The sequence below is a fragment of the Scomber scombrus genome, chromosome 21, assembly GCF_963691925.1.
Source record: "Scomber scombrus chromosome 21, fScoSco1.1, whole genome shotgun sequence".
NCBI lineage: Eukaryota > Metazoa > Chordata > Actinopteri > Scombriformes > Scombridae > Scomber > Scomber scombrus.
The window spans coordinates 20,802,741-20,826,336 of NC_084990.1; the positions used below are offsets into that span (position 1 = coordinate 20,802,741).

The window sequence follows — 23,596 nt, forward strand, 5'->3', positions numbered from 1 at the left end:
CTGACAGTGTGAAACGGGGTGTTAGTGAACTCCACACCAATACATTTCCCAGCTGCCAAAAGAAATCCTGCTATCTCCATCAAGTCAACTGCTCCCATTGTTGGGTAAATGTGTGTCCGAGCTTCACTTTTTTCTTTTGTGAGAAATGTTTACATTGAATTTGCATCAAGTTGAGATGAAATCAAATGGGCCAGAGTTATTAAATGACTAATTTGACATTTTGGAAAATACAATTATTCACTTTCTTGCCAAGTAAGCGGGGGATTCAGACCGAAACAGCCCTCTGTAGGGGGCTGTGTAGGTGGAGGCATGATGTTTAAGGTACCGGTGAGCCAATAATATGCAGGAAGTCCAGTTTGAGTAACAGATTTATGCTTTTTAAAGGCTTTTTGGACCCTAAAACACTGCCCAACTATTTTGTAATACTCACAAACAGGATTTTACAATTCTGGAAAGCATCACAGCAGCAACTTTTTTATCTTCTACTTCAACTGGCATCCCTGCTGCATTTTTTCACACAGAGCCAATGTCAGTCTGGAAGCTATCTGAGATTAGCATAAACACTGGAAGCAGGGGGGACGGGAGACAACTAGCCTGGCTAAAGTTCAAAAATACCTCTAAAGCTAATGTGTTTTTGGCTGTTTAATCCGTACACAAACACCAAAAGTACAAACAAATGAAGGTTTTACAGGGAGGCCAACTGTTTCCTCTTTGCTTCCAGTGATCATATTTCCCAAAATGGCAAACTATTCCTTTTTAAAGGTTTCATACAACTCTGGAGGTGGTTAATCGTGCAGGTTAATTGAAAAGGAAACAGCAGGTTAAGTGTACGTACACCAGCCGATGCAGATGAACATCCACTTGCGCAGCTTGTCGGTGGAGTAGGTGAGGACGATGGCAGTGTGGAGGTAGCAGCCTTCGCCAAACATCCAAAAGAAGTTGGTGGAGTGGAAATAGTTGAAGGAGGCGGTGACGAGACGACACCAAACCTACAAAATGAATCAATCTGTTATTCCTATTTCTCAACGGCTGATCTGTTTAAAGGATCATACAAAATCTAACTTTACAGCCAAACATTTTTCAAAGACTAATCCTCATTTGAGCAAGAAGTTACTCCATTTGATATTCAAGTGTTGGCTGCCAAACAACAGCCTTTTTAATAACACATTAATTTTCATAACTTATGTATTCCACTCACTTGTTTTCCAAGTTTTATTTCCTAGAAACATAGACATGTGATAAATTGAAGGATAAGCATGAATTAATAAATGCAGAGGAAAAGGAAAGTAAGAAGAAGAAGAAGAAAAATGCATCTATATACAACGCCTTCAAAGTCACTGGATTTCAACACTACTGAGCATTTAAAGGAGACTACCATCATCAACACAACACATGAGGGAATATTTTTTAAGAAGAATGGTGTTCATCTTTTCAATAGAGCGCCACACACTTGAAAAATCTGTGACAAAAAGCATTGAAGCTGTGCTGGCGATGACCCAACACCTTACTTAAACACATTTTGGCCCTTTTTTGCTTTAATTCAACATCCATCTCAGGTGCATGAATGCAACAACAGACTCCCAAAACTGAAAAGGGAAGAATAATGAAGAACTTTCTAAAGAGTTAGAATAAAGTTAAAATATGCATGCTTCTTTCCAAACTTGGCAGTTTTGCCCCACAAGTTAAATCAGAAGTCACAAGCCTGAGCGTTATCGTAGACTCAGGCTGAAAGTTTAAATCCTGCACAAAGAGGGTGACCAAAGAAGCTTTCTGTGGCCGTTCCTAACCCGACAAGATGCTGAAAAACCTGATGATGCGTTTAATTTATGTAGATTACATTACTTTAATGCTCTTTTCACTGGTTTTCCAAAACAATCCACTGATAAATTTAATGCAGAGGTCTGCTGCCAGGCTTTAACTATCACCCCAACTTTAGCTAACCTGCACGGGCTTGCAGTGTCTTTTAGGATTGAAGTGCTTTACTTGTTTACAAGGCTCTTACATGACTAATTATTTGTCATTTTATAATCCTCCACAGACTCTTAGATCATCTGCTGCTGGGTTTCTTTTAAAAATACAAACTTCCACACAGATAAGGAAATTGGCAGCTCAGCCCTTTTTAACTAGATGCACCAAAACTATAGAAATCCCTGCTGAAGTATATAAGAGCCGTATATACGACAATTAAAAACCTATTAACATTGCTTTTACTCTCCCTTCGTTTGTTTTCTTCTTGTCATTCTTCTTCTTGTTATTTAAACAAATATTTAGGTTCTTATGCATTCCTTTGTTTTATTTCTATTCGGTTATTCTTGCTACTTGCTGCCTCTTTTATTTGTTATCCATATCATTACTTAGTTTTATTGTGTATTGCAGTATTTACACTTTCTTTCTAATTTGCTTATTTTCATGCATTCCCTTGTTTGCACTCTAGCAAGGTGCTAGATAAATACACTTGTATTATTATTTATTAATTACCACCTCCAAATAATAAAAAGGTTTTTGCTTCATTTTTTTTTTCTGCAATACACAGAAGAAAAAAAAAACATAAAATCAATTTTCAAATAGATTTGGTGCAAAGAGGAACAGTCGATTCAGTTTTGTGGAGGTTGTATGAGACTGATAATTTCTCCCATTAAGGGAGGATCATGTTTATCCCACTAACACAGGTTTGATTACATATCCAAGCGGCATAGTTGCAGAATGGAGAAAACTATTGAAAGGAGAAGGCTGCAAATCCAATGAAAAGATCAAAACCAACAATATGTCTGTCTTTCAATACTTAATGATTTTTGTACTCTGTGTGTTGCATTCAGCCTCAAGTTATTGGTTCCTACTGAAGAGATAAATCTTTGAATGGCTCACAAATACAATACCAGTCAAAAGTTTGGACACACTTTCCCATTCCCCTGAACGAGCGAGTGTGTCCAAACTTTTGACTGGTACTGAATGTAGTTTTTTTTATAAAAAGCACATGTTTCTTTTTATGCTCAAGGGGTTTAAACACATGTGAGTAATTTTACCCAAAATACGAGTTCAACTTTAGATACCACAATGTACAAAAATTACCATATTATCAAGTTTCCATCTATTGTCCTATAAACATTGTTTTCTTAAAACAAATGAAAACATCTGCCAGTGTAATGGGAATATTTCAAATAGTAACCTGAGAAAACTGGAAATCTAGAAAAATTAAACTTGGAATACATGTTGAAATGTGAAATAATTAATGTATATAACTAAAAACACTTTAAATTATGAGGTTTAGGTACTAGGTTTATTTTTTTATAGTGTCAACAAATTCCATGAAAACATACAAAGTTGTCTTTCAATTCTTTCTGACTTTTGTTCACTGATATTTATTTATTAAGGTTTAAAAATGGGTCCCAAATACATAACTTAATTTTTAAACAAGATGGCTGCACTATGTGAGGTCAATGTATGAAACTGTGGTCAATGCATTACAGGGATAGTCACTGTTAGTGTCAATAATGTGACTTCCTCTATATCAAATGTTCATCTGTAGTTTTCTGTAGTAGACCCAGTAATATTTGCAGGTAAGGTGTACTAAAGTATCACATGACATGGTAGAGCTACATTGAAGTCAAGAGTGCAGAAGTGCATAAATACAAATTGCAAGAACACTTGACTCATTTTAATTCTAATTATATCTAATGATAAGTTAACTCTCCTTGCTCTTTCATCTGTTTCCCTCTCTTGTTCTTCACTCTGTATTGAGTGTTTTATCAGACTGATGGTTATTTGGGGCTCACCCTCATGCCTCTATGCACCTTTGTTCTGCCTCTTTCCTGGTCGATGATCACTGAGGCCGTGGTGGAAATCACAAGTGAAGCTTAGCGAAAGTTCAGTCAGGAAGACTCTATTTCATAAAAGGCATACTGGGGTTATCTCTTCCAGCTTTCTCTCTCTCTCTCTCTCTCTCTCTCTCACACATGCATGCTCATCTATTTCTTGCATGTCAATGTCCCAAGGGGCTTAGTCTTAAATTGAGTTGTCGCCTGTCACTCATGGCAACCAATAGCAAAACGCCACACTTCATCGTAGCCTATCATCTAGTCACGGTCTTTTTAAATATGCGTGTCTCTCTCTCTGCTTCAGTATGACATACAGCTGTTATGTGCGCCCCACCACCTCCCCATCTCAGACTCCACAGGATCTGCTGTCCATCTTTCATTCAGCTAGCATCTCATCCGCCTCATCAGCATCTCCACCACCAGTGTCTGGACTGTTTTTCTCATTGTATTACGTAATAAAGATCTTTCTTTTTATTCACTTGTCTCTCCTGATTGAAATGAGAGTTTTTACTGCATTTTGGGTGCAAATTCAGGAGGCTTATCTTCGCCCAGTTACTGTACTTACAGTCAAATCAAGTGGATGTGCAGAGCAGCCGCCCCACAATGAACAGCTACATTAGTGTCATTGTCATTGTACTTGTGTTGTTGTTGATTGTTTGTGATGTGGAAAACATCAGAGAGAGAAAAAGCTTGCTTCCATCACGAAAGCGACTGTCCTGCAGTCTGCTGACAGCGCTGTCAGCCGGAGACTCGATCACACTGGACGGTAGAGGAGGAGACGGCGGAGACACTGGCACGCGTCTGTTTAAAGTTTAGCCGACTCTGCAATAATTTAACACCCAGGCTCAGAGTGTCAGAACTCAGAGCAGGAAACACAGTCTCTCTGTCCTCTGCTTCTATCATTGTGAAGGACCGACGGCCAATTGGGAAACTCTAACACTTAGTCGGCCAACCAGTGATGTAACTTCATCACTCACTCAGTCACTAACTCACAGACAACTGCGGTTACTGGGCCGCTCTGTGGTCGGTCCAGCAAAAAAAAGCCTCAGTAACTTCCTAAAACAAATGCCACTCAAATTAGAGTAAACAACAATGTCTTTAATACACATTAATACACATTTGCATCATTATAAGTGTATAATATCACCAGACTTATCCTTTAACCTAAAAGAAAAGTATGCTTGAGTGTTTCTCGTTGCTCATGTCAAAGATCAACAGATAAGCGACACCTACCACATTACTTTCGTGAACCTCGGGGCTCATGGTCATCTGGACGATGAACCAGGTGGCGTTCCTCAGGATGAAGGCGGTGATGAGGTTCCAGTGGATGATGTTTCTCAGGCATCGGATGCTCCTGCAAGAAAAACAGAGGAGGATGAACTCATGTGCTGAGATATTTATGCCATTTTTCCAACACTTCTCCTGTCGGGAAAATAATATGATTACATGCTGAGAAGATAAAAGATGGGGAGGAAATGGGGGGGGGGGGGGGGGGGGGGGGGAGTCTAATGTAAAAGCAAACATGTGACCAGACTGGTGGGAAATATGTGAATTAAATATCTCATCCTGCTGTGTTTGAGTGTTCTTGTGTATTTTAAAAAACAGACATTACACTCACAGTCTTTAGCTATTCCTCAACAATGAAATCAGCCATGAAGTAATCAAAAACAAAAGAAAAGAAAAAAGAAGGAGATGATGAATATGAATAATGAAGAGATTTAGCCTCAAAGTAGCATTTCCCATCACTTCCCAGTATCCTATCACTAATATAATATGAAGTAACGTTTTACTCCCACTGTTTGCTCTCTTGTTTGTGTCATGTCCTGAAAGTCTGATGCTTTTTTTTACGCTGTAAATAAATCGACCTCAGGATACAATTAAAATCTGCCCCACTGCCTCAGAGCTGAGGTCGAAAATAGAAGCTCACAACTGAATGGACAGAGCAACCCAACCTCGGTCACTACGGTGACAGCTTCGTTTGCTGTCACCAGCTGATGGCATTATCACCCAGCAAAGGCTGCTCCCTCCTCTGCCAACCATGAATGACATTATTTATTTTTTAGTATTCATTAATTCTTATTAGGTGTCACTTGGGCCGGCTTTGTGCTGACTGAGCAGACATGCATGAGTAAGAATTTTCCAAACACGTCGTATTATGGTTCGTTTTTTTTACATTTTTATTGACTGTGGAGCTCGTAAAGGAAAATAACCTTCTTATTAACAGCTGCATAGAGATGCTGCAAAAATATTTTATTTTCAAATAATTATAATGTTATGTAGGACTTTTTATAAATTAAAAAAAAGCAGCCTTAAGGATATAAAAACATTGTGTTGTCCTATAAACAAGCAGCTAATTTGTCCCCCACTATGTCACACTGTTACTGGAGCTGCCATTAGTATAACAAAGGCAGCGAGTACCACGCCAGAAGCACAGAGAGGGAGGTTTTCTCAGACAGTCGTATTCATTACGCCGTGTGACTTCACTTCCATTGGCATCGTGCCAGTGGGGCCAGCGCGGCCTGATGTGTATTAATTAAGAGGAGAGCTGAACACTCCTGCAGACAGGTCTTTGTTAAAGACACAGAGAGATGAACTAAATACTTTCTTCATGTTCTTAGCTCGGTTCTTGTTGTGCTCAGATAAAACACAACTGAATCTACTCCTGTGTCTCCGCATTAAGGCAACATAACAGATTTAATTAAAAGAAAACCGTAGTGAGAATTTAGTGTTTGTCTTATCATGTTTGTGTTTGACTCGAGGACTGTAACGTCTCTAATATGTTAAAGAAATGGTGAAAATGTCCATTAAAGCCTAAGATGCAACCTAAAATGTCTTATTTTGTCCGAAAATCAGTCCACAATCCAAAGATTTTCAGTCTAGTATCATAAAAGACATAAAATATTCACCTTTAAGAAGCTGAAAACAGAGGATTCTTGTATTTATTCTTATAAAATGACTCAAAATTATCAATTGATTACCAAAATAGTCGGTGATTAATTCATCTTATTGTTTAATTGACAAATCAGCTGTATTATCTAAAAGCTACAGATGCTCTGACTCTCATTTCACCGTCTTTGGGATGAATTTCGGGGGAAAAAAATGCTTCCCACTTTAGAGATTCATCAGATTTGACTCTCAGGCTGAAACTAAGGACTGTTTTTATTGTTGATTAATCTGTTGATGATTTTTCTCAATCAACTGATTAGTCGTTTTGCCAATAAAATATCAGAAAATGGTGAACGATGTCGATCATTGTTTCCCAAAGCTGCAATGGTTCAACCTAAAATGTCGTGTTTTGTCCATATTCCAAAGATATTCAGTTTATTGTCAAAGAAAATATTCACATTTAGGACACTGAAACCATAATATTAATGTGTTTTTTCATTAAACAATGACAATAAATGATTAATTGATAAACAAATTAGTTGCAGAATAATTTTCTTTCCCCCAAATATTCAGTTTATTGTCACAAAAGACTAAAGAAATCAGACGATATTCCCTTTAAGAATCTGGAGCTGGAGAACTTAAAACAATCAGTTATCTAAATAGTTGATCGCTGCAGCTGTATTTGACTCAGAAAACACGTCACAGGAGCTAAAGATGCTCCGACTGTAATTTCACTGTCTTTCGGATGACTTTCGACGCCCTTGAACGCCCTGCCTCTCCTCCTTCTCTGCTGTGATTCTCTCGTTCTTGTTCTCTCTCCTCTTTCACAACACTAAGCAGCAGCAGCGTCAACCTTTCTCTGCATCTCACTGGCAGCAGCACCTTTCTCTTAAATGGTTCCCAAACTCAATCTCATTACAAATGGAGAAGGTGAGTAATAAACGCCGAACTCCTTCACTCTAATGCAATTCTTAGCAGTCCGGCCGATGCTTGTCCTCTCTCTCTCCCTCTCTTCCTCCCTCCATCTCTCCCTGCTGTCCTCCCTGTCCAAGCCGCTGTGGCCCACAAAACACGGGTTGTGCATAAACGCCGTTCTGTAGAGCTTCTATTTATTATGCCTCTCTGTGGCCTTTCACGCTTTTCGCACTCCCCCGGGGGTGTCTCTGGGATCGATAACAGCCACGGCTGTCGAGGGTGCTAAGACCTTTCTCTCGTTAACGCACGGTTTATTTCGGTTTGTCAGAGAAACCCATTCCACCTCCACCAGTCGTCCCAGCAGGCCTCCGAAAAAACTGTTTTGGTTTTCGCAGCTTTCTGAGATGGGTCTATTATTCCCATTTGTGGGGAATGTGCCCTAGTTTTTGCGGGCGTCTAAACCCCTTTACATCTGCGGGATTGAGATAGGGAAGGTTTCATCCCATGACCAAATGGTTTTTGAATAAGAACGAGAGGCGCTTTCAACGAGGGATCTCGAGAATTTTGATGTTTCTGTCACATCAAGGATGCCTTTAGGATTATCAGTGGACGGGCGGTAATGGGAGAAACACTTACCTCAAACACAAGAAGAGGAAGAAGGCTATGAGCAGAGCCACCATTGAGATGCAGTGACCCAGGAAGTTTATGATCACCGCTATTTGGTAGTGCATCTTGCCTTTTTTCTGCAGGGGAAGAAAAAAACAATTACAGTGAGTCTTTTGGGGCATTTGTGACTTACAGAAATATTTTTTTCAGGATAACAATGAGACTTAAAAAGGCCTTTGTCTATTTTTCAAGTGTTCTGAGACGATTCCCGCTGTGACTTTCAAACGAATATGTGAATACACAAACACCCGCACCCACACACACATGAGGTCTTCTGGTTTCAGTGCTGCAGCTCAAGGTTTTACATAGTACAGAGTAACATCTTGTGCTAAATCTGTGCCTAAGACCACTGTCTGTGACTCAGATATCCATTGTGATCGGATTTCCCTCACACTACCAACAGTAATCTGTGCTGTAAGTGGATTTATGTAACCTACTGGTGTCTACGCCGAGATTAAAAGTGGGCATGTTTAATCCCTGCCGTACCCATCCTTAATATACGTCATCTGCCCCATTCACTATTTTGGTACAGCAGCGACTCTTTTAGTGGACAGATGCTTTCTTGATGTCAACGATGTGAACTCTCTCTCCTCAGATTCGTTAACGTAAATCAGTGTTTGCATGATACTTTTTTAATACATAAATATACAAAGACATTAGTGGGATTGTTATTTCTGCACATATCTCAACATTGACTGTCACTGACACTCCTGAACCTCCTACAGTACCAAACAGCTTTTGCAGCAGTAAAACAATGTCACGCTGCTTTATCTACTTCCCTTCTGAGTGGGTGTCCATCCGAATGAAGCTTAAATTTCCTGAATATTTGCAGAAGGGTGGGAAAAAACTACTAGTGTATGTTTTCATCCACTGCCATGATGTGAGTTGGAATGTCAAGAAAAACAGCTACTGTAGCGCCACTAATTTTCGAGTCTTAGGCCAATAAACCATTGCAGAAGAAGACGGAGCAACGACAAAATACTACGTGTGTAATAACAACAATGAAAATGAAATTATGGTATTTCATTTGCTGCTGTTTTTCATCCCTTCAGTGGACATTTAAGTCTTCAAGTACATCATGATTTATGCACTAAATTCACTTGTTTCCATTACACTTTTTGCAGCTTTTCCACCTTCCAAACTTTTGGTGCAATATTTAGAGATTTGTTTCAAATTTTCTGCATTTCCACTCTTTTTCATGTGTAAAATATGATGAAAAACAGGTGGATGAACACAATCCTAATAATTACTTTCATGACCAGTAGAGGTTGCTTGACAGGAAAACGAAAATATAAGTTGTTTTAGGTGTTGGAACGAACTGATGATGAATGGTTTTCGTGGTGAGGACAGTCTAATCCTGTAATTTGTCTCCCAGCATGTAGATCTGGATTTTTACAAGTCTATTGTTACATAATACTCACATATGTTCTATTCAAGTTAATGTTGAATATAGGTCACTATCCATTACTGGATTAGTTGTTTGGTCTATGAAATGTCGTAAAACGGTGAAAGATGTTGACTATCAGTGTCCTCATAAGTCTTGTTTCGTCTACAACTCAAAAATATTCAGTGTTCTGTCACAGAAGGCTAAAGAAACCACAAACTATTGACATTTGAGAAGCTGGAGCTGAAGAATCTGGACCTTTTTTTGCTTGATTAATTTTAAAGTTGGCAACTAATTGATTAATTGACTAACTATTGCAGCTCCAGATTCTAAAATACCCCAAACATTGGAAGCCAGAAAAGAGACGAAAAGATAAATTGTGCAGCAATGATTTAAATTCATAAAGAGAAACCACATTTTGCAGTTATAACTCAAGTTACAGAAGGTTTTAGGCAGAGGGATCAGCATACATGAAAGCTCTTTAACCTAATACTGTGTTGACATAAGAACCATTAAACACGAGTCCAGGGTATGAAGCTGTCCACACACCTTTGAGGATAGACTGCAACCTTTTCTCTCCACCTACGAACAACTTTGTTATTAGACCCGATCAGACGTCGTGTTATATGAATTAGTGTATTTCGAGCATGGTGAACCCATTTGAGATGGAGGCCAAAACCTACAGTTGACTTTGAGGCTTCAACAGATTGAGTAAGACAAACCACGTGGGTATTTTTGTCCCAGGAGTTTATTGCTGGTGCTTTGTCCCAATAGGAAAATAAAAACCCAAATGCAACTAGCAGGACATATCCTTATCCCTTTGGCACAGCTGAAAGCATTTTTTCACTGAACTTGAAGTGCAGATTTTGCCCTCAATCCTTTTCAGTGCAGTGAAGCTATAATAAGATCATTTCAAGGGTAGTATGGACAGGAAGAACGATTACAGTGACCATAAACTCTTTTTCACATATATATGAGTCCTACATTAAAGTGGACTTGAAAAAAATAAGAATTTCCTGTAAAAGACACTCTTGTGTGCAGGACTGGCTAACACATCAGGGTACAAATCATGCAAACAGCAGGTTTTAAAATGGATAGCAGAACTCTGAGAGGCGGGGGTGGGAGTGGGGGTGGGGGGGCGAGAGGATAATATAAGACCCACCCACCACTAGCCTCAGGCCTCACAAGTGTGTAGGCCACCAGAGTCAAAACCGAACCTGTCTCACTTTCCTTCTATAAGAAACAACAAAGAAATTTATAGTATAACCTCGGGTGCATCCCAAAAGGAAAAGAGGATTTTTTTTTTCTCTCCCTCAAACAAACTTTTCAATAAGCGTTTGATCCACTCAGTTTCTCTTCCCAGTGGGACCGCTGAATATCCGGTTCAATACTGACTGAACTTTAAAGAGAAGCTACTTCTACTCTCCCTCCTTTTCCCCTGATGTCAATCACGCTGCCGCTGCCACCCGATGATTTATTTCATGGCTACAAAAGGAAAAAATCAAACACACATTTTAAAAGGTCAGACACTCTATATCCATCTTCTCCTGGGATCGATTGGACATCAGACTCACAGAGTCTCGGAGAAAACACTAAATGAAGGCTCTCATTCCACAACAATGTTCACTCATGCTCACAGATCTATAAAGTACAAATGACTACAACTGTACTGCATCTGGTAACATAATCAGTAGGGAGGCATACCTTCATGATTTAGATCAAATCCAGGTGAAGATTAAAGTGATATTCTATACTCTTCTGTTTTTTGAAGGGAACATATTGAGCACACTTCCAGGTCTGTATTTTCATTCTGGGGCTGTTCTGGATTATCTTTGCATGATTTACAGTTTAAAAAAACACTCCTTATTTATCTTATACTGGCTCTTTACGCAGCTCCTCAGTTCAGCCTCTGTCTGAAACAGACTGTTTTAGCTCCTGTCTCTTTAAGGCCCCCTTCCTGATGAACCCACTCTGTTCTGATTGGTTAGCATACTGCGTCACAGTTGACTTTCGGCTGCTTCGGAGGCTACAAAACAAACAACTAAGAGGCAAAGTCCTTTATTTTGGAAAAAAAATATGCTTGGTAGTCAACATAGTAACAAATAATCCTGTTTCAATTGTGCACATAAAGTTCCCTGTTTTAAAAAATGAAGTGTAAAAATGGTAAAGAAACTGAAACTGACAGTGAACTCTCATTTTACACAATATATGTAACCAAAACCAACATCACAGGTCATCCCTTTTGATAATGATTTTAATTATGCAGCCCATACAGCAATGGAGAGAGTAGACAGGAGTCAAGGATGTCTTGCATTGAAAAGGTTTATTTACTTGGCCAAGGAGAAATAACCAAAGGATCAGTACACGTTATGTTCTGATGCTCCCTTCAATTCTGAAGTTTCTCTCCTCCGGGGATAGACTTTAAACCACACAGATAATGCCCAAGGTTGAGCCATGCCCAAATATGGGCAGACCAACACATCTACAATATACAGAATGTAGCCTACTGGTCTATAGCCAAAACATTGCTTAGACCTCACTCAGGACCTTTGTCCTACATCTAACACTATATCAAACCTCTGACTCCAGTTACCTTTACCCCATTCAGGGAAAACAGTCAAAGACATATCTGACCTCGGCTGCTATAGCAACACTATCAGAATGCCTCCTGTTTTCCCCAAAAGGAGCAGACTCACTGCTTACCACTATCTCAAGGGGAGACAGTGTCTAAACCCAATATTTGGTGTGGCCTTGCTATGACCGCAAGGCCGAGTTTGACCCAGTGCATATTAGTTATGGAAAATTCCCTAACACCTTTGTTCCCACAGCCCTACTTTTCCGCAGGCCTACATTCCCACAGCACAGGTATGTCTATTCCCTTATGCACATAATGTGTAGTCCCCCCCCCCCCTTAACCTGTTTTCTCATCTAGGAAAATGCTTGTGACCTGTGAAATTCTTTACTTTATTATTAAACCGAGGGAACATAGAGCCGTGGGAACATAGACACGCTCACGGCATCACCTTGGTGCTTTTCACCTCGTATCTTACGTGATGTGTTTTATCCATCCACTCATTGGTTAGCGAAAAGAAAGGCATCATGTTAACAATAGCTTCAGCGGCTAAGGGTAGCCTATAGAGAGAGGAAGTTATGACACCACTTTACGTGACTTTTAGGTGTGTAGCCTTTCTAATTACGTATTTTCAAGGTCTTTTATTCAAGAGTTTTACGACAAACTGCGACTTTCTTGACTTGCAAAATGTACAAACATCATATGAGTAATTTATTGCAAAATTCAAACAGGATCGTTGTTGACTACCATACACATTTTCCATTTGGCTCTACAAGGTTCGACAGTGGTCCAGTGGAGGGGGAAGAACTTCACCTCTCTATACTTCTCTATACTATGTGAAAAGTTCTCTCTAGAGCCAGTCTTTGGTTTGTCCATTCTGGGCTACTGTAGAAACATGTGGAAGAGGACCCGCTCCCTATGTAGATAAAAAAGGACTCTTATTTTCAGGTGATTATATGCTAATTAATACTTATAAAGTCTGTTCTGCTGGATGCCTTTAAATTCTACACACTGGACCTTTAAGGCTGAATGAATGCAGTGAAACAAAACTGTAAGTCACTTTAATTTTGACATAAACCGTCTTAATGAGGGAAAAAAGCACCAGCTAAAAAATTGTCCCCAGCTAATGCATTATTAACACTTATATGATTAATGTTTTCTAATAACTACAGTGTCCAGCAGCTTTAGGAAACTACTGAGCCTTTTTCAAAAATAAAACTATACATTTGTGACCCATTTTTATAGATTTCCATCTTCAATAAGAAGAAATGAAGCTTAGTGTAAGCTCAAGCGGGAAGACTATTTTATGTCATTCATTCATCTTACCCCGCCCCCGCCCTTCCTCTTCTCTCTCCATCTTCTCATGCTTTCTCGTATCAGCTGATTACGGACGTCTACTATTTTAGTTAAACCAATAAGATTTCGCCACGATCTCTATCAGCCAATTGTGTCTTTGCTGTCAAACTTTAAGTCTGTTCTCGTCTCCGTCGCTGTCAGCTGTCATGTCAGTGTGAATCATTGCGACCCCTTCAGCATCCTCTTCATCCATCATCACTACCACCAGTGTCTAAACCCCCATGAGGGCAGAGGGAGGGGTATCCTACTTTAATCACAGCTTCACTACTTTCACTTCACCCTTTAAAAAAATATGATGACATCACGATGGGGTGTAATCGCCACAGATTCACATTTCACAACATTATTGTGCAATTATTGTTTGCTCAACCGTTTGGTAGAGGTCACTTTGTGTCATGATATCTGGTCAAAAACAAAATCTATTGAACCCATTTAAGTTTTTGGGCAATCTTTACCACTTGTATGAGATATTTAATGCACTAAAAGACCATCAGATTGTGTTATGGTTGCTATAGATACAGGTTGTGCTAGTGTCTAAATGAAGAATAACATAATTCACTACTGACATCAGAGATCCTGCTTGAGACATTTTTGAAGTCGAGTTTCATTTTTTCATCTTGTACATGAACAGAATGAGTCTCTAACATGTTTTTAAAAAAAGTTTTGAACAAATGAAGTCTGAAAAACATCAAATTTAGGGTCATTGAGAAAAAAAATCCATGTTGTATGTTGTCATGGCCACAAAGAGGTAGCAAAAGCAAAATAAGGATCTTTAAATAGCACTTTCTTGGTGTGACCTACAAAGGGTTAATGACGTCATAAAATCTGTCCGTCTGAAATAGACCAACTCATATTGGTTTTTGGTCATTTCATGAATTACTGAGAATAATATAGAAGAACACAGATTTATCCTCTTAAACCAGGATGAGGTTTTGATTTTTCTTGTCTTAAAAAATTGAAAAGCAGAAGACATGCAGACAGCTCACTGAACCTGCACAGGGTCGCAATGTTTACGGAAACTCCTCTATTTAATATTCAGTTTCAGCAGATGGTGAATTCAAGCAAAACAAAAACAATGTCACATCTTTCCTCTACATTATATATATTATTGTTTAAACATATAATTATATATTTAGCATATACTACTACTACTAATACAACACTTTCAATACTGATTTGGGTCTGTGTGTCCGGCCTGAATACTTTGTCCACGCTTCGGTCGTAGGTTAAAATGATTGCTCGTCACATCACATCTGCACATCACAATACACCACCCAGGTGGAGGCTTAGAGCACGCACAGAGAAACGCAGCAACATGTGAATGGATAAAAATCTGGAGCACAGCAGGTCCTTAACAGCAGAGCGCTGTTGTTTTCAACCAAAGCCGGCCGACCTTGTTCTCTTCCCTTTCACAACTTGCTCACATCGCCAGAAAAATCAGTGTTTTTTTTTTTTGTTTTTTTTTTTGTGTATGTGTGTCACTTCTTCTTTTGAGGAAGTTAGAAAATGAAACACTTTTTTATGTGTTCAAAAGAGAGATAGCTTGCAGGTTGATTAACAGATTTCAAGCTCCCACCTACTCATAAGACAAGCTAAGCCTCCTCCACTGTGGGCAATATGACATGACAATGAACACTGCAGTGCCTGTGTAGTGCAAATTTATAACATTCATTGTGCTTTTGAACCCTTTTCCTTCAAGTCATGCTCTCGGGCAAATTTGTCGTATTTTTAGTGTTTATGACTGTAGCGTCCTTTTAAGGCTGCAGGCTCTGAAGAAACAAACCCTGAATCCATATTTACTATAAATAAGCCTCAAGTAAAAACTGCTGCATTCATCTTCCATTGTAACCTTGCCTTTGTTGTTGGTTTTTTTGATTAACGTATGGAGCTGTGCCATGCTTTGAGGGTCTACATGAAAAGCCTCATTAATCAAGACACATGCACAGAAAAAAACACGACACACCAGACTCTTACCTCCTCGTGAAGTATGGCCTTACACATGGAGTAGTTCCCCTTCAACGCCCATGTCCCATTTGCGAGACATTTTCTATAAACATTATCTGCACAGAGAGCGAGAAAGAAAAGGACAGAAGGCTCTGATTAAAAGTTGAGGCGACTCATTTGGATTTTTTCCTCATATTTCTTTCATTTTTCTAAGTGTGATGTCGGTAAAAATGTCTTTAACTTTTTACGTCTCGTGTCCCTGGAAATACAGGACGTGAATTCCTGCTCGATTCAAAGTGGCAATGTGACCTTTTCTGCTTTTGAGACTAATAGGGAGAGATATCATTAGAGGTAGTCTTACAAGCTGTGATTTTTCACACGTTTGCTGTCAGCACAGTCTACCACCCTCCGCCTGAGCATTATTATGATTATTCTTTACATTTAGACGGCCACTTTCGCCATTGAATGACCTGCGTTCAACCAGTGTTTCTCCAACAATTTGCACAAAAAACCCAAGTTACCCTCGTGTCAAGGTGTTCACAAAAACATTGGAAAAGGTGATTATTGTCACTTTTACTCCAAGCTATGACAATATAAACCCTTATATACTGTTCAGAGTCTAATTTGACCTGTTGTTTACATTGGAGAGAAGAAAAAAAACGTTAAAAACTTTTATTTTAGCCAGAAATTGGACAACTTATCTTCATGTGACCCACAATATACAAAACATTGAAATATTTTACAGCTTTCTAAAAATGTTTTAGTGCTGCTGATACACAAAATTACACACACAATTATGTATCGAGACTAATTATGAGGGAAAGCCTGAGTATGTAAGGGGTAAGGCATGTTTTTCTATCTATCTACTCCTTTATTGAAAACACACACATGAAGTGAACCAGTTTACCCAAGGTGTTTATTTTCCATTAAAAAAATAATAATTTCTGCACATTGCTGGTTAATGAAACCCAAGTAGTGCATGACGTCTCTGACAAATGATGAGTAAAATTACATCTTTTTCTCCATGCAGGACTGCTGTACCATAGCACACATTTCGTGCCACATTCACACGACAGTAATGAAATAATCTGAAGCAAATTTCACATTTGTCATTTCACATTAAACTGAAGGAAATGGCATTCATTAAATAGGCCACTGTGGAACTGGAAAACTGTAAATGATGCAATTTAAGGTTGAAGGGAGACGTGTCAGAACATTTTTAAAGATGATATTTTGTTCTGTCAGCAGCTGTCTGCAGGGGCACAGGTGAATTTTGAGGCTGCTGAATCTTCCCTGTGAGTAAATGTCCAAGACTAAAGCTCGTGGATCAGGTAATTTAATCATAAGCATGCTTTAAATTAAGTTAGGTCTGGTGCCTGCTGCATAATATTATTAACAGCTGGAAATGATTATGTGGCAGGCATCAGCTACAAAATAAAAACACATTTTAAAAAAAAGTTTTGGAAAATCATTTTGTCTTCGGCTCAAGCTTTCTGTCAGCACTGGAGGATTTTGACAATCCACAGCGAAAGCACGAACGTGTCATCCACTTAATCGCTCATCCCGCACCGACACATTTTTCACTGAGCGAGTATGGACAGGTCTGACCCTGATATCGAGGCGGGTAGTCTCCATGGGTCGTTAGACACCTTTTCTGGTGACAATCAAACCCATTTCGACAGCTCGGCGAGAGAAGAAAGTGAAGTTTGCTGAACAGTCACCGGCAGAGTTAAAGCTGCGTATGGATTTCCTTTGCACAAGGTTTTTTGAAGCTGTCAACATCTAGAAATAATGAAAGACGGCATGGAGTGCTTGTTTGTGTCTGCTTTAGGAGACAGTTTGTACTCTGCTCTTGGGTTACATTATTCAAACACATAGCCAAAAAAGCTGAAAACTACACTGTCAACACTGACTTGCTCCAAACCTCTGAATTGCTGCCCGCATCTCTAATTTTTCAGTGATATGAAATAGGTCTGGGTTGTGCTCAGCTGTCTCCTCCAGTTAAGATTAAGAACAGAGATGTCGTCCTCTTGTGCCAAAGAGAAAAAAATGGTTGCACAAATGGTGTTGAGGGTCGATAAGGTTGATGCAGTTGACTTACAGGATATAATAACTCTTGCATGAGGCATATTTCTCCAATTAGAGAGAAAAACGTTTAGTTTACAACTCACACTGCTGCAGCTTCTGCACCGAAGAGTCTCAACACAAATACAGCTGACGGGAACATGATGTCAGGCTGAATAATGAAATGAAAATGAAATAACGATTTAATCTGAACATCAGATTCATTTATGTTTACACAGCTTATTTGACTTTACTTTAAATAATCTAAATTTAATTGCAAAATTTAAATTTAAAGCTTTTTAAATTGTTTTTCTATTTGCCTGACTTCATTTGTCTCAACGAGTCTAATCTTCATTTCATGGTCAAATTAATTTAGCAACAGTTGTCTTTCGTTTATAGATGTATAAGCAAGCAGGGTGGCACCTAAAAATGAAATGAACACAACCCACAACCCAAACGTTAAACATTTCAACCCTCTGAGCTCTGATTGGCCGGACTCCTGCCAACTGGCCAATCAGAGCTCAATCGTTTTGATCTACACTAGTGTTTTTATATGATATTCTATTCACACAGTAATGCCAAAAACAACCAAGAAATATCTGAAATATCTGGAAGTCGGATAGCTTTAAACCATTTCTGTCAACATGTGATGTGGTCGAAGTATAAAAACTGTGTGTAGGCACTTGGCTTTAAATCCCACTATTTAGATCTATAAGCAGTAGAGCTGCAACGATTAGTAGATTATTTTGATAACTGATCTTTTTTAATCATTTTTTTAAAGAAACAAACTAAAATTCTCTGGTTCCAGCGTCTTGAAATGTAAATATACTCTGATTTCTTTAGTTTCTATGACAGTAAACTGAGTATCTTTGGGTTGTGGACTTTGCTCGGGACAGAAAAAGATATTTTAGGTTGCATCTTGTACTTTGGGAAAAAATCATTATTTGCAGTGTGTTTATTAATGTATTTGTTAACAGCTATAACTCCTCCTGTTGGTACCTGTGTGTGAAAGCAGCTGTATAAACACATAATCAATGACAATATTATGAAGTGTTTTCATTATAGGAGTTGCTGACAAATGCTCTAAATTAATAAACACATACCGGTAAATGTCCTTATATCTGCTTATAACTACATTACATCAAATGTCTATATACTGCTTTTAAAGGCTAATTAGGGTTCATTATAATCATTATTACCAAAATTGCCTTGAAAGACAAGTCATCACAACATTAGGTCCATTTCTAATTTTTCTGGTTTCACCATCAACATGGTAGGATGAAGCTAACATTTTCAAACTCATCCACCCTGAAGACAAACTTTGGAGTCTAAAACCCAAAAAATGGAAGAAAAACCAAAGCAGAGAAAAAGATAAATCTGTATGGATGCTGGTGTGTACATGGTCTGAGGCTGATAAACTAAATGCATGTTTAAATAATGATTAGATTTTTGGGGAGGGTGAGAGATGAAATGGGATTGGGTTGCCTGAGGGCAATAATGTGCAATGAGCTGGGTAAAAATAGCATGTTGACAGTGTAAGGGGACTGTCATCCCCAATCAAGATTACCTAGCTCCTAATATTCCCCAAACCCCAAATGCAATATCCTGGAGAGCTTTAAGGCTGGTCTGTGTTGAGAATTATCAAAGTCAAAAGTTAAGATTGACAAAGTTCTGCAACTGACCCTATAACGTATGCATGACTCATATTTGGTAATGGTTGTCATTTCTTATGGAGTTTTAATAATTTAGCTTTAATATCAATCCATATCTGACAGGTTCTCATGAGTATTTCGTCTCTATTTGTTGATTGTCTTCCTCTAAAGTCTTTTTGCACGATGACTTTGCACTTTTACATTTATTTTGCAAATATTGTTAACATTTGTGGGTATACAGTGTTTATAAGTATTTGTATGTTCTTTAACAGCATATTCCTTGTGTACACAATATAGTCTTTCCTTTTTAATGTCTTCTTTAGTGCTATTTTAATACACTTTGTTCTATTTAATTCTTATTCAAGATATGTTAATTTTTAAATGCATTGTCTATGTGCGTGCATTCCTGCATTGTATGACGACAATTAAAATGAACTTTGAACTCTAAACATATGTATTGCCCTGCAGAAAATGTGCTTCTATCATTGCATTGAACTATATGTGAGCACAGCGTCTGCTTAGGCAGATACACATTCTTCAGAGAGAGCTCCCTTAATTCTCTCCTTTTATTCACGTCAAATTTACATGACACTGCATGATTGGACACATTTCCTCCGGGTTCACAGAAGCAGATCATTTGCATGGATTATAGTCAAAAGAAGGGACTTTAACTTTATTTAGAAAACTGCATTTAAAAACCAAAAATGATGTGCTAAATTTTTTAAAAATGGTTTACAAACCAAATGTGTAAAACCAGTCAAACAGATGCAAACACACAGAGACATCCCAGTACCAGCGCTCACTCAGAGCCGCAGCTGAAGGGAATAAATTCTAATTAAACTGTGTGCCCTTGAAATAAATTCTTCCTGGCACCGGACCACACAATGATTTATTGCTGTTAAACCTCTTTATAAAAAATAGACAGTATATCCTCCAGTTTTATAACAAAGAGTGAATGTCTTTGAAGAGATTTCTTTATGTAAAAAAAGAAAATTAAGAGACCTGGTGACAAAAAAAATCCTCTTTGTGTTGTGTTGTTTTCATTTTTGCGTGTGAAGAGACGAATGGAGTTTTACAGCTGACGCAAATTAAGGTTAATATGTGACCGAGGCACCATTGAATTATTTGTTAGCTATAGTAGAAGTACTGTTGTTGTGATTGGATAAGTTTTGTTTCCATTTGCGCTGCAGTAAACAAACCCTGTTTCATTACAGCAGTGAACAAACACAGTGAGGTTGTCAGGTTTTGGTACCATCGTTAGCATGATCGTGCATCAGTACCTTTGTTCGCTGACCTATCTGGCAACACGCGCTATAGCTGGAGACACTGGAAGTAATTCGCAAATGGATAAACTGTTGTTAGCCAAAAATAGTCTCAGCAAGATAATCCGTCTAAAACCTTAAAGGGTTGTAGCTCGCTGGTTAAGATGCATGGATAGGATGATCAGATCCTAATAAAGCAAATGTGGGATGTTCTACCAAAGCTTAGAGGTAGTTTAAAATGTTGATATGTTTATTTAACTTTTAAAATTTAAATTTCTCTTCTGCCCCTCAGCTTGCACATGCACTGTCACTTCATGTTGTTTTCCCCTCTGTGTGAAGTTGAAACCTCGCCTTGCTTCACCCAGCTATGAGTAGTGTCATTTTTGGAGCTGCATTTCCTTTTCTCTCTTTTTTTTTGGTAGTTTCTATTATTTTTCTGCCTAAATCCGACTGCATAGCAATTTCCCCTGTTGGGCGTAGCGTCGGCAGGAAATAAGGTGACAGATTAACCTGCACTTGACCCACATGCGCACAGCGTGATTGACAACAAACACAAACACAGCGCCCGTGATGGTAGCCCTCTCTTGCTTTCTTCACATCTAATGGATGAGAGCCAAATCTTTGCAAAGAAGCGTCTATCCAGCAGCGGTTTGACTTTTAAAACTGGAGCCAAAATGTGGGACATTGACTCAGTATGTGGGTCTCGGGACAAAAGATGAAAAAAACTGAGTGCAGTGGTTTGAATCAGGTTGTGGACCCTTATTGCAAGTCAGCCCCCGTCACTCTCTGCCTTCAGTTCCTGTCATCTCCCTATAATAAAGATAGAAAATGTCACCACCCTTTAAAGAAACATAAAAGAGGAGGGATATAATATACTTCTTTGTGGTTTTCTGTCATTTATATACTGTTATAATGTCAAATGTTACACAGGGTCAAAGTACCAAAACCTGCTCTGAATGCTTCATTTGTAAAGCTGACATCAGATTGTTTATGCTTTATTTTAGTCTAGCTTTTTATTTTCTTTCTCTCTTTCTATTTTTCTGTACTTTGCTTTATTTTTGTTAAAATTGGGTTCTTTCTTCATTATATGTTTTAATGTTTCTAATTTTTACTATAATTGGGTTTTATTTGTATGTTTTTATGCTTCCAATTCTTCTGTTAAATGTTTTGTTTTTATGTAAAGCACATTGAGTTGCTCCTGGGTATGAAATGCGCTATACTGTATAAATAAAGCTGCTTTGTCTTCACATATCTCCACAAATGGATGTCACTTATGTAGCCTTTGTTGCTGAAGTGTTTCCATAGGTTCAGTTTGTCATTTGAACATGTAGTTTCTATTTCGAGTAAATAAAAAGTAAAAAAAGACGTTCAGTAGTAGAAATCCTTCTGTGACTGTTTGTGTACGTTGCCTCCAGAACATCAGATGTAGTGCTAGTATAAGATAAATAAGAAGTTTTTAAATGAAATTCATGCAAAATTAATCTAGTAGAGCCTGTCGGGGAATAAAAACAAAACAACCTTCAGCCTAGCCAGTAGAAACTTCAGGACTTCCATAACGTTTGTTATCAAATAATAAAGAAAAATAACTTCAAAAGTCAAAAAGCTGCTGAGTCAGGCAGAGTTCAATGCAATCAAAGATTTACTGTATACTAAACATTACATAAGTAAAACCAGGCTGGTCCATGAAACACTGAATCACATAATAAAATAAATACAGTCTTATATACCCAACCTGGCTGCACCTGTGATGGAGCTCACTTTCCTTTCATCTCTTTTTTTTGAGGAGGGATTTTCCACAATTATTTTCAGATCTCTCTCTCAGACATGACGTCATGATTGACCTTAAATGTACTGACTGTGCTCCAAATATTAGTCATTGGAGTTACCACTATTTCTGGCTCGGATTTATTGTAAAATAAATAAATAAATGGCACATGACATTTAATGAACTTTTAACATTTCTGATTCACACAGTCATACATTTAGACTTTAATCATACGATAACTGACCTTATACTTTACGCTGATTCTTGTTTAATTTGAGTCATTATGGTTATTGGCATTTCTGACTAATGCTGACTCATTGATTTATTGTCTTAAAGTAATTAGTAGTAGTATCGTAACGAAACTAAACTCATAGAAAATATCCAGCAAGCCTCAGAATGAAACCATAGAAAATGTGCATGATCTGTCCTCTTTAAAACGTCCTCTACCCATTTCTGTCGATGTACGCATTAAACGAACATGGTAGTGAATAACAGACAGATTTGAAATTAATTGCACGTTTATTTTTTCACTTCTATTCAAATTAAATTGGGGTGAAATGTACATTAAGTGCTGTCCTTACAATTCTGCAGTACTTTCACTTACAGCTATAATTACTTTTCAGATCAAAACTGTATGTGTAAAATGATATATTTGGAATTTTTATTGTCATCGATTAGACTACCCAATAGTAGCTCTACCTTTACAACATTAAAAGGATGCTTACACATATAACATGCAGTATATGATAAATATAACACTCTTAATGTCCATTTTTGCATAATTAGTCATTTTACTTTTGCTACTATAAGCACATTTTAGATGTGTAATGCAGAGTTTTTAATTGTAATGGAGTTTGTTTTTTTCATTGCAGAATTTCTACTTTTACTTAAACCTGCATTAACTGATTTTCTGATATGATGAACTTGTTTGCAAACAGTTGCTTATTTATACATCCAGCAGTTACGGAACAACATTATCATTCATTTGGAGTCGTTTTTTTCTTTCCACCTGCTGAATGTAAGTCCAATATTCACCGTCTTTAAGTTTGTTTTTGCTCTCTATCGACTCCTGAGGGAAATATCTGGCTTTATAGCTGCTAAATGCTCCACTTTAAATAAAAGATCTCAGTACTTCTATACTATCACCACTGCCTCTGAAAGAAAGAGTATTTCCCAAAATGTTTAAAAAAAACCCTTTATAAATAATAAACTAGGGTAATAAAAAAATGTGACTGAATTCTACAGAAAATGAAGACTGCGAAAAATGTGCCAGCATTCGTGTGGTTAAGTTGGGAAGCAGGCCAGTTCCTGATGC

General features: G+C 38.1%; 1 protein-coding gene across 1 annotated transcript in view; it reads right to left on the minus strand.

Annotated features, from left to right (window-relative positions):
* The window catches only part of LOC134003320 (corticotropin-releasing factor receptor 1-like), a 63,477-nt gene that overhangs the window by 12,060 nt on the left and 27,821 nt on the right, over positions 1–23,596 (minus strand). The window contains exons 5-8 of the mRNA XM_062442481.1: positions 15,569–15,654; positions 8,253–8,359; positions 5,049–5,169; positions 836–989 (exon numbers count right to left, since the gene is read on the minus strand). Of these exons, the coding sequence (XP_062298465.1) occupies positions 836–989; positions 5,049–5,169; positions 8,253–8,359; positions 15,569–15,654 (468 nt within the window). The remainder of the gene's footprint in view (positions 1–835; positions 990–5,048; positions 5,170–8,252; positions 8,360–15,568; positions 15,655–23,596) is intronic.